General features: G+C 38.8%; 1 protein-coding gene across 6 annotated transcripts in view; it reads left to right on the top strand.

The window, feature by feature from the left end:
- NEB (nebulin) overlaps positions 1-18,443 on the top strand; it is a 358,296-nt gene that overhangs the window by 334,598 nt on the left and 5,255 nt on the right. For 3 of the 6 annotated variants that reach the window (XM_060256972.1, XM_060256973.1, XM_060256971.1), the window contains 14 exons: positions 1,819-1,911; positions 2,385-2,477; positions 2,897-2,989; positions 3,393-3,485; positions 4,536-4,628; positions 5,098-5,190; positions 5,611-5,703; positions 7,714-7,806; positions 8,114-8,206; positions 12,178-12,285; positions 12,572-12,761; positions 16,194-16,286; positions 16,433-16,582; positions 17,816-17,925. In XM_060256972.1, the coding sequence (XP_060112955.1) occupies positions 1,819-1,911; positions 2,385-2,477; positions 2,897-2,989; positions 3,393-3,485; positions 4,536-4,628; positions 5,098-5,190; positions 5,611-5,703; positions 7,714-7,806; positions 8,114-8,206; positions 12,178-12,285; positions 12,572-12,761; positions 16,194-16,286; positions 16,433-16,582; positions 17,816-17,925 (1,488 nt within the window). The remainder of the gene's footprint in view (positions 1-1,818; positions 1,912-2,384; positions 2,478-2,896; positions 2,990-3,392; positions 3,486-4,535; positions 4,629-5,097; positions 5,191-5,610; positions 5,704-7,713; positions 7,807-8,113; positions 8,207-12,177; positions 12,286-12,571; positions 12,762-16,193; positions 16,287-16,432; positions 16,583-17,815; positions 17,926-18,443) is intronic. The other 3 variants (XM_060256975.1, XM_060256974.1, XM_060256976.1) reach the window with 3 other exon arrangements.

The raw sequence follows: 18,443 nt of genomic DNA, 5'->3' as shown, positions 1-18,443 counted from the left end.
TCAGGTTAAGAAAGGTTACAATATGGGGTCGGTCTGGTTCAACGCTCAGGTCCACTCTATGCATACTTGCCAACCATCAATTATACTGGTTCTACATTAAGCTAGCAATAATAAAGTTACAAGTTCTGACAGCATGGCCTTCAGGTTGCAACCTGGCTCCTTTCCCTTGAGTTTTCTTCTATAGATTACCAGGTCTAGAGGAACTGAAGAGAAGAATACTCCAGTTCCTGTCACCTTGGAAACTCAGAGTTACGCATATCAATGAAGTAATAAAATAAAGGTCTCTTGTAAATCATTTGTAAAAGTTCCCTTATGCGTAATTCACCTATAGAAAAATATAGCCCCTTTCCTCTTCATCCTTTCAATGACATTGCTTACATTTTTGCAGTTGAGTGTTTTATTCAATAATCTTGAACATTTTGATCATTTTTGTCATTTCCTAACCTTTTCTTTTTTATCTTTCTTTTTTAAAAAATTCTTTTGCTCTTGATCCCTCCCCCCCCATTAAAAATAATTTTTTACTTCTGTGACACATTATACAGAACATATGGTCTGAATCTCCAGTTGGGCTGAACTCAGTAAGCAATTTTTTTTTAAAACAGAACCATTAGTATGCAACCAACATGTTCCAGTGTAAAACACTGGAACTTTATAAATTGAATGAAATTATAATATAATGGTTGTTTCATTTATTGGCCACCTTTCTCATTGAGACTCAATGTGGATTACAAAATATAGAAACCAATGAGACAACACAAAACATTCAATAATCAATGCTGTAGGAATATGATTACAGAACTGGAAAAATGGTGGACGCATTTGCTATTAAGCTTGTATTATGCTATATTTCTGCCTTACTTCTGGTATCTTTCCCAGTGGTTCTCTTTGCTTTTCCCCCCCTGCTGCCAGTGGAAACCTTATACCCAAGTTCATATAGAATTCACCAACAATGGCTTGTGGGAAGAAATGGCCAAAGAAAATCCAATGCACAACTCTCTAGCATGCATGTTGTACAGTAATGTGCCAAGGATGTGTTCGCAAAGTATTAAGAAGAAAATTTTGATCCAACTGTATAAAGGAAAGGAAAGGCCCCCTGTGCAAGCACCAGTCGTTTCCGACTCTGGGTGACGTTGCTTTCACAACGTTTTCACAGCAGACTTTTTACGGGGTGGTTTGCCATTGCCTTCCCCAGTCTTTTACACTTTCCCCTCAGCAAGCTGGGTACTCATTTTACTGACCTCGGAAGGATGGAAGGCTGAGTCAACCTTGGGTTGACCCTACCTGAATCCAGCTTCCGCCAGAATTGAACTCAGGTTGTGAGCAGAGAGGTTAGACCACAGTACTGCAGTACTGCTGCTTTACCACTCTGTGCCACGGGGCTGCTATAATGGTATAAAACTCCCATGTAATTCAAAATATTTAAGTTTGTCCTCAGTACAGCATCCAGTATGTCTGTGAGTTTTTTCACTTGCTTAGTCATGATCCAGCCAACACTAGGCACTTGATTTCAGTAGGAGAGATTAAAGTATGTGCATATTTCTGTTGAAAGCAGTGGGACTTAAAAGTTCTTGGCTGGATTATATCCTTGATATATCGTGGATCCATCTTTGTATGACATACATCAATAATGAAATGACAAGAAACCACAGGAAAAATACTGTGAAAATATAACATGGTCAAGCCGTTACACGGCTGTGTGGAAACAATCACAACTGTAGACTCAGACCCAGAATTTCAAGACCTTTTTTTAAAAGCAGAATTGAATTAACTTTTGATCCCCTCCCCCCCTTTATTTTATATTACCTTGTCTTTATACAGGTCCTATACAAAGAACCTTTAGGGGCAGGAATCCCAACTCCTGTCACTCCAGAGACTGAGAGAGCCAAACACAACCAAGAAATCTTTAGCTCGGTACTTTATGGAAAGAAAAAAAAAAACACTTTTGATTCTGTTTTATTAGTAGTTAAATCTTATGCATTCTAGCTCTTTATTGTCCATACATATTATGGAATCGCATACCTTTTAATCTTTTTTAAATCTTTTTTTTATTGTGATGGTATCACATTCTGAGGTTTTTAAACTTTTTGCTTCCTGCCTTACATTTATGTCAGTCCTGAAGTATAACATTGTATTTTCTTACCACCTCAATAGAATTCTGTGTATATCAATGGAATAATTGTTATGTGCACTAGTCCTAGGGGGAAAGGGGACTTTTATGCATTATTTTTAACAGTTAGCACCCACATTATGTTTAAACAGTTAACCCCCACCCACTTATTTTTAAACAGTTATTACCCATACAGAAAAATCATAACTACCTTACAGGTTCTATAGTGTTTAAACATTTTTTTTTTAATTTATATGACTGCTCTTATGTCTCACAGGTACTGTACAAAGAAAATGTAGGGAAATCCACTCCCATACCTGTCACTCCTGAGATGGAGAGAGTCAAACGCAGTCAAGAACACATTAGCTCGGTATTCAAAAAGGGTGAAAATCCCTCTTAAGACTTGGATGGTTTAAAATAACATTAGAAGTGTTAATGATGTACTCTTTCTAACCAAGTGATATCAATTCACATTGCTTTAAGACCCTTGCCTTCTGAATATTAAACTCTCTCCACAGCCTAAAATGTAATGTATTCATCTAGGGCTTGACTTACTCCTTCCTTAGTTGTCAGCAAATGTAGTGTTTGGTATATAGTTCCTACGTTCAAACTTTCTAATGCTTCTTATTTTGTTTGGGTGTTGACTGAAGGTCTGATGACCCTTAAATCAGCAGCCCACCCGCTTTGTTGGAAGCTGGTATGATTCAAATATTAACATGATAAGCTGTAACATTTTATTTGCATTTATTACTGTTTTATGATTTCTGGATACCCTTTTGTATCCTATAGGTTTTGTACAAAGAGGAGTTGGGGAAAGGTACCCCTACACCTGTCACTCCTGAGATGGAGAGAGTCAAACGCAATCAAGAACATATTAGCTCGGTATTAAAAAAAAAAAAACCCCTCTTAAAACCTGAAGTGCTAACATTTTGTAAAATAACATTATACATGTTACTGATTCATTCTTTCTAACCAAATATGTAATCAGTCACCCTGTTAGTTACAATACCTCTACCTTCTAAATATTAAAACCTCTCTCTACATTTTAACATATTAGTATTAGGACTTGACTTGTTACTTTCTCATTTCTCAGCAAACTTAACATTTGGTCTGTATTTTCTACCTTTTCAGCATTCTCACAGTTCTAGATTATTTTAATTGAGTGTCTCTCAACAGCTTTATGACATTGCTATCAACACCCCAGCAGCTTTCTTTTACACCGCTGATAATATTTTATTAGTATTATTATTCGTTTATGACTTCTGGATACCTTTGCATCCTATAGGTTTTGTACAAAGAGGAACTGGGGAAAGGTACCCCTACCCCTGTCACTCCTGAGATGGAGAGAGTCAAACGCAATCAAGAACACATTAGCTCGGTATTCAAAAGGAAAAGCAAAACAAAAACAGCCCTTAAGATTTGAAGTGTTTAAATAATTTATAAAGTAACATTATAAGTGTTACTGGTTTATTCTTTCTAATCAATTCACCTCTTGCCAGAATATTCCTACCCTCTGAATATTAAATTCTCTCCTCAGGGGTGTCGAACTCATTTGTTATGAGGGCCAGATCTGACGTAAATGAGACCTTGTTGGGCCGGGCCATGTTGGGCCAGGCCATGTGTGTACCTATTTAAGATTAGAGATAGCAGAGATATAAACTTTATAAAGGACACAAACACAATTAAAGATTTTTTTTAAAAAAACCTTAAAATAAAACATGATTAAAACATTAGCTCTCATTGGTCTTAAAGGTGCTTTCTTTGTATTTCTCCCATGGGATCCAGGGAACTGGGCAAAGGAAGCTCTGGCTCTTTCCTTCCTTTCCCAGGGGACCAGGAAGGGGAGGAGCCTCAGCCAATAGAAGGAAGAGAGGCTTGGCTGTGCAATTGAGAGAGCCTGGCAAAGCAAGCTCTCTCTCCTCCCCTTCCTCTCCAAGAGAGGAACCTCAGCCAATGAAGAAAATAGTGGTTTTGCTCTGTAGCTCCTGTTTAATTGAGCAAGCCTGCAAAGCAAGCTGTTATGCAGAAGAGAGTAAGAGATAGGGAGAAGGAAGCAGATGACAGCCAGTTGCTTGGGGACATGATAGGAGCCCTCCCGGGGGCCTGATTCAGCCCCCAGGCTGCATGTTTGACACCCCTGATCTACATTTTAACATATTAGCATTTTGACTTATTCCTCTTTTAGTTTGCAGCAAACCTAGCAGCTGTCCTTTAGGGGTTTTTTTAATCTTTGTAACCTTTTTCTAATAGATTATTTTCTTATTTGAATGTTGATTGAGGGCCTCTGTTCCTGATGACAGTGAAATCAACAACATACTAGCTTTTCTGGAGATTGATGTGATCCATGTATTAACTTTCTAAGCTGATCATGTTTTATTTGTTTTCATTGCTGCTTTGTGATTTCTGGATACCCCTTTCTATTCTGTAGGTTTTGTACAAAGAGGGACTGGGGAAAGGTACCCCTATTCCTGTCACTCCTGAGATGGAGAGAGTCAAACACAATCAAGAACATATTAGCTCGGTATTCAAAAGGAATTAAAAAATCCATTTAAGATCTGAGTGTTTATAATAACATTAGAGATTCACTAATTCTAACAAAATTAGTTCCAATTCTCTAGCCTCTGAATACAAGCTAAGCTTTAATATATTAGTATTAGGTTTTGACTTACTACTTCCTTTTATTTTTCAGCAAACACACATTTCGTCTTTATTTTCTTCTTTACTACTTTATTTTCTACTTACCGCTTCTTTTTATTTTTCAGCAAACACGCATTTGGTCTTTATTTTCTACTTTTACAACCTTCTTGTCCAATAGATTGTTTCCTTCTCTGGGTGTTGATTAAAAGTCTGTTCCTTGTGACACCAAAATCAACAGCCAATCAGCTTTATGGGAAGCTGATGTGATCCAAGCATTAACATTCTAAGCTAATCATATTTTCTTTGCATTCATTGCTGTTTTATGATTTCTGGATACCCTTTTTATTCTATAGGTTTTGTACAAAGAGGGACTGGGGAAAGGTACCCCGACACCTGTCACTCCAGAGATGGAGAGAGTCAAACGCAATCAAGAATATATTAGCTCGGTATTTAAATTGGAAAAAAAACCCCTTTGTCCTGAATTGTATAAAATAACATCTGATGTGTTAATGAGTCCGCTTCTAACCATAAATAGTATCAATTCACTTTCTGCCATAAAACTCCTGTCCTTTGAACATTAAACTTTCTCTACATCCTAAACTTTAACTTATTTATACTAAGGATTTACTTATTCCTTTTTATTTTTAACAAACACATCTTGAAATCTATTTTCATCTTTCTCATCCTACTAGATTATTTTCTCTATGGTGTTGATTGGCAGTATCCATTTTTGGTGACATTCAGATCAACACCTTATTAGCTTTAATGGATATTGGTGTAATCCAAATTAACATTTTAATCTGATAACATTTTATTTGAATTTATTACTGTTTTATGATATTTGGATACTCTTTTGTATCCTGTAGGTTTTGTACAAAGAGGGACTGGGGAAAGGTACCCCTACTCCTGTCACTCCTGAGATGGAGAGAGTCAAACGCAATCAAGAACACATTAGCTCGGTATTCAAAAGAAAAAAAAATAACAGTCTAACAATCTACAGAAATTTTCTGTCTAGTTTCTAAAATTCTCTTCATAAAATACTCACTGTTTACTTATAATGTAAACATATTATTAATATTGTAGCTGTGAAAATTAAGAGTATTGTATTGATGATTGTAGGACTCTATCCAGACACAACTAGTCTCTGTGGCTGCTGGTCCATAAAGTACCTGAGAAATCCCATAGAAAGAGTGTTCAGTTATAATGTTTATGAAACACAGGTCATCTTACAATGTATGTAACTGTGATGAGTCCTTACTCTGATGATAATAGAACATATAATCTACATTTATAATACACTTAAGAATTCTTCTACATTAGTTTCATAATATGGCATCACAGAGAATGTTGAAGCAAGGAGATACAATATTATTGTATTATGATACTAGCATTCTAGAGAAAGGATTTCAAAAGGCCTATCAATACATCTAGTCATCAGAATTCACAGTTCAAAGCTAAGTTGTGTCTTTGAGGAGAAAGGTTGGGGTAGTAGAATATGTAGGAAGTGCAAGTGGCTGGCAGTAAGTGGGATCACATGAGAGATTTGGTGCAGCAGTATCCTGGCTCTACATAGTTCTGCCCTGCTGCTGGGAGAAGCACTGGCCACACATATGCAAGAAGAGCATTCAGACTGCTCATGCACATCTGGGGTGGATGCATCATGCACCTGGCCATTCATATGGCCAGGAACTGTGCCCTATTTATGTTTTAGAGGTTTGCTACTGGGAAGCTCCTGGTAGTTATTTAATCCGGTCCCAGCCTGTCCTAAGATGAAGTAGGTACAGGCAAAACTTGGGGGCAGATGTGCACGTGTGATTGCACACATTAAATTCAGATGGGAGGCATGGCTATGTTAAGCCAAATCTCTCATGTGATTGCATCCAGTTTGTCTTTATATCACTCTGCTCCACCCATAGTGAAGTGTACAGAATTTTGTGCATCCCGTTGTTTAAGAAAGATGAGAAAATTTTATTTCAGGATTTACAGAAAACTGCAAGGAAAAAAGGAAACAAATCTTCATTATCTCCTGCATATATGAACACCTGAAGTCAATAGTTTAAGAAAACAAATGCATGTGCTACTGAAATCCTAAAGAGTAGATTTGAGATAGGGGTAGGGAAGATATTTTCTAAACTATGCCAAATAATTGGACCATGTTGTTACTCATAAAGATGAATATTGCCAACTGGATAGAATCCTTTTCTTAAATTAATATATATTTAATTTAATTAATGAGCAAAGCAAAGTAAATGAAATAATAGATAGACAGGCAGATAGGCAGTCAGACAGTTTCATTTACTTTGCTTTACAGCTGTTTAATTTCACTTTTACACTTTCTCTTCCTTGAATTTTTGTCTTTATTTGCTTATTTGTTTCACACAAATCTTGTGTGTGTGTCAGTGTGTGTGAGAGAGAGATTTCTTTGCAGTGTATCTTTCATATTGTGCAGGCATCACATAAAGAAAATTCAATCCTCGTAAGGAACAGTTAAATGCACAACACAATCCTTCAGATATCTGATCCCATTAAACCAATTATAACTAAAATTGGATTCACAAGCTTATCATAGTTGGCAAAGAAAACTGAATTTACCCTTAGAGAAGGTGAAAGGTTGAGTTGTGAGTCATCTGAATTGTGATGTCCTGTTTGTATTTTAAATAATTTGTAATAGTTTTTATGATTGTTATCTGTATTATGTTTTGACCCATTCTGAGCCTTGTGGCAGCAGGGCACAATAGCTAAAAGTAGAAGATAATAATCTAATAAGTAAATAAATATATTTCTTTGCCAACTATATTTATATTAATGTTGATTTGTAAAATTTACTAAGTAGTTCTTCATTACATATATTTTTATCTTTTTATTCTTTTTAAAAAGATGTAACTCCCCCCACACATTATTTTTCAAATACATTAATTCAGTTTATATTTTGTGATTTTTGGATACTTTTTTGTTGTTGCAATCCTCAGGTTTTATATAAAGAGAATATGGGGCAAGCAACTCCCACACCCATCACTCCAGAGATGGAAAGAGCCAAACGCAATCAAGAAAACATTAGCTTGGTATTTGAAAGAAAAAAGAAAATTGAGACTAAAAAAATAATAACGTGATCAACTTTTCCTGCATCTAATCTATACAAATCTTATAAATTCTTAGTATCATGAAGAAAACACTCCTATTTTCATTTGTTTTGTTTTGTACAACTACATTTTGTTTTTACCTTATCTAGTAACTTTTTAACACTTTGTTTTCTGAGTTCTTTACCCAACCATGCAGTGATGAATATGATTAAACAGTAACACGACTTACCCAAAGGTTCATTGACAATCATCTAATTTTGATTTCTGGACACTTTCTTGTATGCTGTAGGTGTTGTACAAAGAGAACTTGGGAAAAGGAACTCCAACAACTGTCACTCCAGAGATGGAGAGAGCTAAACGCAATCAAGAAAACATTAGCTCGGTATTTTTCAGAATGACAGACCAATGATCTTATATATCTTTTTAACACCCTAAAATATAACTTTTTTTCTTAATCTATTTATAAACACCACCCAACTATTAACTTTATTAATATTATAATTTTTTTCCATTTAAGACACTAAAATATAACTAAAAGTGTAACATTTGTAATTGATCCTTGCTCCTATTTCTGTAGAGTCTACATTTAATACATAGTGTAAGGACTTTGAAGTAACCATTGACCTCAAATAACAGTTTAACAGTCTCTTAAAAATGAATAATGTGTTTAAATCAAGAATGTAATATGAACTGAAGTGATATACAATGCCACACTTTACATAATTACTGGAAACAGCTTACATAAATCCAGAACTCTATGGGCCTGTCCACGACTGATTCCACAGAGAAACAAGATGAAGGTAGTTGTTTGGCTCTGAGGCCCCAAAGAAGCCTGCTCAAGTGGTCTGAAGAATGATGTAGTGATTTCATATAAATGTGCAAGTTCTGAAGTGCATGCATTGGATTTACCAAAAGATTCTGTTGTTAGAAGTGGGCAGTTCTTACTAGTTCCACCCTTCCAGTGCAGATGTCTGACTGCCCCCCCCCCCCAATTCCATCCTAGAGGGTCCACTGTTCGCAAGATAAGAATGGGGACATTGTGGATATATTGGAAATTCTTCCATCCATAGAAGTTGTCAGTGGATTCAAGTCACTTGGTTTACTAAATCTCAAGTAACTTGGCTTACTAAATAATTCAGCAGAAGTGAAACTCTGCTTGTATGTGTTTATTTCCTGTTAAAATGAATCGGAAAGCCTCCTTGCATAACAGCTGAACCCTAAGTATTGCTGCTGAAGTTTTAGAAAATGATTTCTTATCATTGTGCCTGTAGATGTTAGCCCATCTTGGTGAAACTAAAAACTATAGCTATTTCTTGTCCTTGATCTCATGTATATTCTCATGTATATTCCTCATACAGGAGAATTGTGGCTGATATACTTAAATGAATGTATATTTAGTATTACATTTCAAAGGTAACATCAGCATGTAGAATTGTATAGTTTCTCTAGCCACATGTAGTATTCCAGAAGAAAAAAAATAAGATAACAGAAGAGGTGAAAACTCTTGGTCCAGGTTGAGACTGTATATTAGAATGACCAACATATAAATCTTGTTAGAGCATTATTTAATTTATTTAAAAGATTTATATCTTGCTTCTTGGTCAGATGTTTTTTAAGGGCATTGCAATTATATACTATGGAAGGTGAGAGCAAAATCAGATCAATATGAACAGACATTCTATTATAGGTTCATGGGCAGTAGAGTAATCTTTTTCTTGAAAGGGCATGAGGGGATATTCAGGGGCACGAGGGATTGCCACAAAAAGGGTTGAGCTAAGCCCTCCCCAAGCATATAAACATTGGAAGCCACACATAGAACTCTGGATCCTTGTCAGTATCAATTCTGCTGAAGTAACTGCTCCTACCTTCAGATGAAGGCCATATGCTAGCCTCTCACAATGTTTCTGATTATTCCATGCATAGTTAATCAAAGTGCTTGATTTGTGGAAGCGATAATTCAACAGTAAACCTGTGTGGGCATCATCATGTAAAGTCAATGTTCAAGCTCTAACCCATTTGGTTCCTGTGAAGGTTGAACTTTTTAAGTACTCTATTTTGCAGGGGGAAATATACAGCAGCTATATTGATTAAATACCCACACACATCTCACATCCAAGGTCATGCACCCCTCAAGCCACTGTTGTTCCACAGTGTATAAAATCCATGGGAAATGCACACAGGAAGGAAAGGAAGAATACCTGTCTTTCTTCCTTAATTTGGGCTGCTTTGATCCTCCAAGTTAGAACCCAGTTTCTCGTTCCTATTTTAATGTTGCTTAAGTTCCCCCCCCCCCCTAAACACTCAGTCTCCATATATATTTCTGGGGTTGGGAACTTTATGTATGTCACTGGCCATCCTTTTTGTATAAAATAAAGCCATGTGGACATGGTAGAGATGATAATTGCTTCTCCTTACTTTGCTAAGGTCAGTTTAAGGCGATTCCATAGCCAGTGCATTCATTCTTTTTTGCAAGAGGGCCACTGGAGAGAAAGTGCATCAATAAGAAAGAGATTGTTCAATCTAAAACAGTACAAAAATGGTGAATTGATTAATTTCATTCTGTTAAAAATAATGAAAGCGACTGTTCTCTGAGCCTAGGGGATCCAATATAAAATCAATCCATTGTTTTAAAAATTATACTGGGTTTGATCAAATCACTTTTGTAATTTTTCCATATAAGCTACAGCTCTCCTGATAGAGCAGGGTGGGCTGAACTGTGGCTCAGGAGTCACATGTGGTTCTTTCACACATATTGTGTGGCTCTTGAAGCCCCTGATAGCTGACTTGGAGAAGGCATTCCTCTCTTCAAATCACTTATTTATTTATCAAAGATTTCAGGTTTTCACGGCTGGTAACATCATTAGGGTTTGTAGACTCTTTCGGGCTCAAGTGCCGTGTTCTACTGGAGAAAGTTTTCCTTCCAGATGTTTTGTTCTCAGCTGCGGAGAACATCCTCAGTGGCGTTGCAGCTGGAGCAGCCAAGAAAGTCAGAGCGCCTGCTCCGGCTGCAACGCCACTGAGGATGTTCTCCGCAGCTGAGAACGAAACGTCTGGAAGGAAAACTTTCTCCAGTAGAACACGGCACTTGAGCCCGAAAGATTCTACAAACACTTATTTATTTAATTATTTTATTCGATTTTTAGCCCGCCCTTCCCGTGGAACAGGCTCAGGGTGGCTTACATCATAAAAACAATCAACAGTAAAAAAAAAACAACACAATTTAAAATATGTAAAATCTAAAATTACAGAGAACAATAGGTACTAAAATGGCAAGCTGGTGTCTTGAAGAATGCATTTAAAGTTAAAGGTGCTTTATTTCCACCTCTCCCTCCCCATCTTCCTTCCTTCCTGCTCTCAAACATTTGATGTTCATGTCTTTTAGCTCTCAAACATCTGACATTTATTCCATGTGGCTCTTACATTAAGCAAGTTTGGCCACCTCTGTCATAGAGGAAAAGGGAGGGGAGTGTGGTAAAGTATGGACTCCTGAAGCCTCTGCTCAGTAAACCATCAATTTACAGTTCTACTGCAGGGAGAAGAGACCCTCCAAATTTTTTTTGAAACCTTGGTCTTCACTTATAGCACTGTAATTCAGACCTAAAAGTCTTCAGATGGGATGGCTGTAATGTACCTCATGTGGTGCTGACTGGAATAATCACTTAGAAACTTCCGTGGGTGTTGAATGTGGTAGCCTGTCTCTTGGTGGAAATGAGTCCTCATAAACACATTATAACAGTGTTTATCTGGGCATAATCCAGACTGCGAATTTTGAGCAATAAAATACTAATCCCTTTCAACCTCATTCACTCTTATGTGATTTCACTTTCTTTAAGGTCAATTAAGTTGCTCTTGAGTATATCCTTGGTTTTTCAAAGTTTTATAATGAGAGAGTATGTAGAGCAGTCCTCTTGATGGCTCTCACACATCTAGATCTCTCGTTTTCCAGATATTTGCCAAAGTTTAAGCCTGAGTATTTTCTAGAGAAGCCTGGAATACTTTGCCCTAGGCAGTGTTTTAGTGTCTGGAACTAAACTGGTTAGTTGTAAGTGACTTACCGTTTTACATTTAAAATTGGCATTTTATATCTTGAGAGTTTGCTGTCAGGAATTCTTAGGTGGGATAAGCTTGGAATCTATATAAATAATACAAAATAAATGTTCTTACATCTGCAATTATCATTTCAAAGGCAGCCCTCCACCTGTATTGTAAAAAGGCAATTTTGGCATATTCAGGCAATCAAGCTGTTTCCACATTCGGTGCTTCGTTTGTTCACTCCTCATTTCTGAGGACTTCCACATGAAATCTGTTCCTTGATTGGGCCTGATTCACTTACACCAACTCTCATTTTGTCAGGTCCTGTATTCTGATAGTTTCCGGAAGCAAGTCCAAGGTAAAGCAGCCTTTGTCCTGGATACCCCTGAAATGAGGCGTGTTCGTGAGACACAACGGCACATTTCGACAGTAAGTATCGTTTTCTGTGAAATCGACACAAACAAAATGTCAGTGGAGATTTATTAAATGATGCTTAGTCTTTTCATCTTAGTCAAAGATGAACTGTCCTCAACCTAGACATTAAAATACGAAAGCAGGAATCAGTCTTGATGCAACAGAGTTCATAGGAATCAGACATATCTAGTAAAGCCAGCGGAGTGAATGTAACCAGGATATGAAAAAAAGGTAAGCAGAAATACAGATTACTAAGAAATGTAAAGCTGGAATAGACATACTGTTGTTTTGATGATTCCAGGTGAAATACCATGAAGACTTTGAAAAGAGCAAAGGCAGCTTCACGCCAGTGGTTACTGACCCCATAACAGAGCGTGTAAAGAAGAACATGCATGATTTCAGTGATATCAGCTACAGGGGCATTCAGAGAAAAGTAGTGGAAATAGAAAGAAAACGCGTAGAACAGGATCAAGAATTGAACAACCTCACAGGTATTCATCTCTTAGACTGCATTGTTCTTTCTTTTACATTATATAGATGTATTTCACAAACCTGTTACATAATTGTTGGGGGGGGCAGCTCATCTCATTTGGGGGACCAATTCACCTCAATTGGGGGACCCAATTCCAGCTCTTCAGGGGCTCTCTGGCAGCAGCAGTGAGGCGGGAGGCTGCAAAAGAGCTGGCTGGGACTCTTGGGTTGTACAGCGATATGGCAATTGCTAGCACATTGGCCACGGGGAGGGGGAGGAAGAGGCTGTGGTGGGATTGGAGGTGGTGTGGCTTGAGTCCTAGTTGTCCTGCATGCTGGCAGCAAGGGGAGGGTGTCCAAGAAGGAGGCAGTGGCAGGGGAGCCCCTTCCAAGTGGTGAATGAGCCTCCAAATGAGAGGCTTGGAACAAGCAGGAGGGAGGGGTGGGACACTGGCAGGAGGGCTCTGGTTGTTCCTCCTCTAGAGTGGTCTTTTAAGGGCAGTCTGAAGCAATGTTCCCTCTAAGCTGCAAAGACTTGTGAGCGAAATTTCTACCCTGAGCTACTAGTATTAAACTTGTGAGCTACTGGCATTAAAGTTGTGAGCAACTGCATAAATTATTGTGCTCTGGGATCCTTTTTCCTGAGTTAAGACAAAACTGTGAGCTGGGGGCTAAAAATCTGTGAGCTAGCTCACGCTAACTCAGCTTAGAGGGAACACTGGTCTGAAGGAGGGCTGAGGAGGAAGAACAGCCGGGATCTGGCCCAGAAACCTCTGGGAAAGTCCTGGAAATGACAGGGAACTGGGTGAGCATCAACCCCCTCTCCCGTTTGCTATACTGAAGCTTGTCTGAACAGCATGCCTTGGAGTAAGGGCTGGGGTCTGGAGGAGATGGAAACCTTGAATCCCTGAAGTCAAAAAGAAGAAGAAGAAGACGACAGCAGATTTATACCCTGCCCTTCTCTCTGAATTAGAGACTCAGAGCGGCTTACAATCTCTTATATCTTCTCCCCCCACAACAGACACCCTGTGAGGTGGGTGGGGCTGAGAGGGCTTTTACAACAGCTGCCCTTTCAAGGACAACTCCTGCGATAGCTATGGCTAACCCAAGGCCATTCCAGCAGGTGCAAGTGGAGGAGTGGGAAATCAAACCCAGTTCTCCCAGATAAGAATCCACACACTTAACCACTACATCAGGGGTGGCCAACGGTAGCTCTCCAGATGTTTTTTTGCCTACAACTCACATCAGCCCCAGCCAGCATGGCCAATAGCTGGGGCTGATGGGAGTTGTAGGCAAAAAAACGTCTGGAGAGCTACTGTTGGCCACCCCTGCACTACACCAAACTGGCTCTCATAAATAATAATTACTTATGATATATGGTAAAAAATTATTACTGTGCTATATATTCCATCTCCTTTTAACTATGACCACCCAGTTAATCGGATGATGTTCATTTACAGTGCAGCAGCCTTGAATTTTACTTTTATTGTGCTGTTCTAAGCATTGAAAGCAATGATCTTAGACGGATATAACTGTTTAGGATTGCATTGTTAGGTTGCCATTTTTTGAAAACTTTTCTGGAAGTAAGCCTCATTGAATAAAATAGGATTTCCATCTGACCTGCTCAGGATTTCTTTCTAAGTTGCTTTCAGAGAATTAGATATGCTTTAACATTCAATTTCTTCCTTAACAAACATGGACACAACAATCTTGTATCATCAAAAAGAAAGGCATAATAAACCACATGAAGAGGCTTTATACTGTATTGGACAGTTTAGCTGAGAATAGCCCCCCATTGTGGTTCTCTAAGGTCTTCAGTAGAGAAGTTTTCCTGGCCACTGAGTTGTAGGTATACCTGTTATAGGGTTGCCAGGTGTGTGTTGGAAAAAGCTGGAGACTTTGGGAGTGGATCCAGAAGAGGGTGGGGTCTGGGGTGGGGAGGGGCCTCAGCATGGTACAATGCCATAGAGCCCACCCTTCCAAGCAGCCATTTTCTCCAGGGGAGCTGATCTCTGCCAGCTGAGATCAGTTGTAAAAGCAGAGTGGGATTGTTCTCTGGGCCCCACCTGGAGGTTGGCAGCCCTATCCTTGTAACTGAATAACTTTTGCATTTTTTTTTGTCAGAATATAATTAAAACTGCCCTTTCTAGTAATCAAGATTTCTGAGCAGGTTGTGTTTATAGCTTGGGCCAAGCGGACTTTGGGAGAGGGGTTGTGAATCTGTGTTAAAGCACTTTGAAATGATTATAAAAGATATCAATAGACGTTAAGAAAGATCTCTGCTCACAATCCTGAAGAGCCACCACCAGTCAGAGGAAACAAATCTGAACTAGGTGGACCAGCGGTCTGGTTTTTGTGTTGCCTCAATCCAATTTGGGAACATGACAATAAGACGGCATCATCCGCATACAAAAGGATGGGAACGTGACGGTGAGCAATTTTAGCGGCATGCCCATCGATTGCATATAAAACAGGGGCTAGATCGTTTAAAAAAAGATTAAAAAGTGCTGGGGCAAGGATACAGCCCTGTTTCACACCCTTACAAATTGGAATTTCCGAAGTTAGATTTCCCTGGAGGTTGTACTTAACTTGACAGCTGGTGCGTGTATACAGTTTTTTAATCAAGGTAAGCAATCTGGGATCCATGCTCATCCTGGCAAACTAAGGTCTATGGTGTTGCTACATTTATCCTTTGTCCCCTAAATTAAAAGATTATATTTAAGGACACTGAGGCACTATAGCTACTAAAAAGTTTTAATAATAATAATAATAATAATAATAATAATAATAATAATAATAATAATAATAATAATAATAATAATAATAATAATAATACTTTTTATTTGTATCCCGCCCTCCCCGCCAGGGCAGGCTCAGGGCGGCTCACAACATATAAATATAATATACAATAAAACCATACATAGTAGATACAATTACAATTATAAAATCAGCATTAAAACATTAGCAACTTACATTAAAATTAACATTGTGGTGCTATAACTTAGGTCTTTAATCAGCATTAAAACATTAGCAACTTACATTAAAATCAACATTGTGGTGCTATAACTTAGGTCTTTAATCAGCATTAAAACATTAGCAACTTACATTAAAATTAACATTGTGGTGCTATAACTTAGGTCTTTAATCAGCATTAAAACATTAGCAACTTACATTAAAATTAACATTGTGGTGCTATAACTTAGGTCTTTAATCAGCATTAAAACATTAGCAACTTACATTAAAATTAACATTGTGGTGCTATAACTTAGGTGCTATAACTTTTAGAAAGTTTTGTGATCCACCTTGAACTCACTTGCGGGGAGGGTGGAAGATAAATTGACATAAACAAACAAATAAAAATAGGGGTTTTTTTTTTCGCTTACTATATTTTGATTTTGGAGGTAAAGAGTAATAAAGAATAGCACTTATCACTCTCCATATGTTTCTGGCAGATCTTCGTGTGTGGCGTACTAATCCCGGATCCGTCTTTGACTATGACCCAGCGGAAGACAACATTCAGTCTAGAAGCTTACATTTGATTACTGGTACGTTGCGCAATCTGCAACATGGCTTGCAGCCTTTCAAGTATTTGTAGTCTTCCAGTTTCGCCTTTTTGATATAGCTGCTTGCAAAGGAAGTTAAAGTATGTTGCTGGCGACAGTCATGTGTTCTCCCCGTCTGTGTCCACCAGTTCAAGCCCAACGACGCAGCCGAGAGCAATCCCGCTCCGCTAGCGCACTCAGCCTCAGTGCTGGCGATGAAAAATCGGAGCCTTCGGAAAATGCTGACCAGCATCTGTCCTATTACAGCAATGGAGGCTTCTTTACCGCAACGACAACAGGTACAGAAATGGCTAAAAGCTGGATCAGCTGAGCAGGGCTGCCATTCAAGCTACACTGGGGTAAATAATTCATGCAGAGGCTGAGGAGTCACAACAAAGATCAAACGCCCTTATAACCCTGCCCTTCCCACAACATTGCCAGAAAAGGGCTACGTATTAAAATAGCTTTTGTTGCGATGATTTGTTTCTTTGTTTTAAGAAGAAAAATTGCAGATTTATACCCCACCCTTCTCCCTGAATCAGGGACTCGGAGTGGCTTACAATCCCCCATGTCTTCTCCCCCCACAACAGACACCCTGTGAGGTGGGTGGGGCTGAGAGGACTCTCACCTCAGCTGCCCTTTCAAGGACAACCTCTGCTAGAGCTATGGCTGACCCAAGGCCATGCCAGCAGGTGCAAGTGGAGGAGTGGGGAATCAAACCCGGTTCTCCCACATAAGAGTCCACGCACTTAACCAGTACACCAAACTGGCTCTCGTATTCATATTTAAACAAGGTAGCATTGCCTTGGAAGAAGTGAGGGTTTCCCCTGATTGTAAAATTTTCACTGAATTTTCACTGAAAATGAAGTATGATCAGAGAAGGATGCAAAGTGCATGATGAGGCAAAAACAGTTCAGTGTAGTTTTGCTTATCTGATGGGCTGGCAACATCTTGAGCCTCAGTGCTGATAAATGAAATGAATAAAAAAGGTATTTTGGCCATTGTATTGCCAGCCATGTTGCACAACACAAGTAATGCTTGGGCAATAACCTTTAACGTGTGCCTAAAGCCTGCTGGCAGTGTAACAGATTGTTATTGCCAAGCATAAACACTGATTCAACACCAACTCCCTATTCACCATTGTGGCAATGTAGTACCTACCTATCACAGTCCTCTTTATGCCTGAGGGTTTTCCTGACTTATTGTCAGGAACCTAGCCATCTCTCAAGTCAGGGGGAGTAGCAAATCCTAGCCAGTACTGGAAAAGCCAGTTTCCTGTTTATTATGCATCTGGGTGATTGAATACACATGCAAAAGTGGCTCCATTCATCCATATTCTTGCAAGAATTTTCTTTTTTAAACATCTAATTACAAAGGTATTTCTTTAAAACAGCACATCATGCTCATATTAAGTTATACCAGCTGAGAACCATCACTAAGCCCCACAAACATCTTTCCGAAGCATGCTGGAATTTTAAAGCGGAACAAATGTTCCAGTTCATTGATCATTTGTACGCCGTTTCCTTTTCTAGTGGGATACAAACAAGCTAAAACGGTAGAGCTACCACAACAAAGATCATCTTCTGTAGCTACACAACAGACAACGGTATCTTCCATCCCATCTCAGCCATCCACTGCAGGGGTAAGAAAAAAATGGATTTCTATTATCCTGGTAGTACACAAGAAAGCTGTACACAGAAACTAGTTTCTGTGAATGTAGAAAGCTGTCATATCAAGACAGACCATTGGTCCATCTAGCTCAGTATAGGCTCCTCTGATTGACAGCTGTTCTCCAAATCTGCAGGCAGAAAAGCTCTGCCAGCTCAATCCAGAGATGCTTTGGGTGAAGCTGCCTGAACTTGGCACTTTTTCAATTGAACGCAGGTTCTACTAATGCACTATTCATCTTGAGCTATGGCCCCTTCCTTATGGAGTGAGCTGACTCTGGACTGCTAAATGTCTGGAGATTTGGGCGAAACGAAGTCTGGGGAAAGGAGGGAGCTCAGCAGGAATGTGATACCATAAAGTTCATCCTCCAAAACTGCCATTTCTTTCAAGGGATCTGATCTATGTCGTCTGAAAATTAGTAGTAATTCTGGGAGATTTTCAGAATCCACATGAAGGTTGGCAGCCTTATGCTGAATCGGGGCGGGGGGGGGG

This window comes from Heteronotia binoei, chromosome 16, assembly GCF_032191835.1.
Source record: "Heteronotia binoei isolate CCM8104 ecotype False Entrance Well chromosome 16, APGP_CSIRO_Hbin_v1, whole genome shotgun sequence".
In the NCBI taxonomy this organism is placed as follows: domain Eukaryota; kingdom Metazoa; phylum Chordata; class Lepidosauria; order Squamata; family Gekkonidae; genus Heteronotia; species Heteronotia binoei.
Note: the sequence above shows the minus strand (reverse complement) of the source record. Positions and strands in the feature narration are given on the sequence as shown.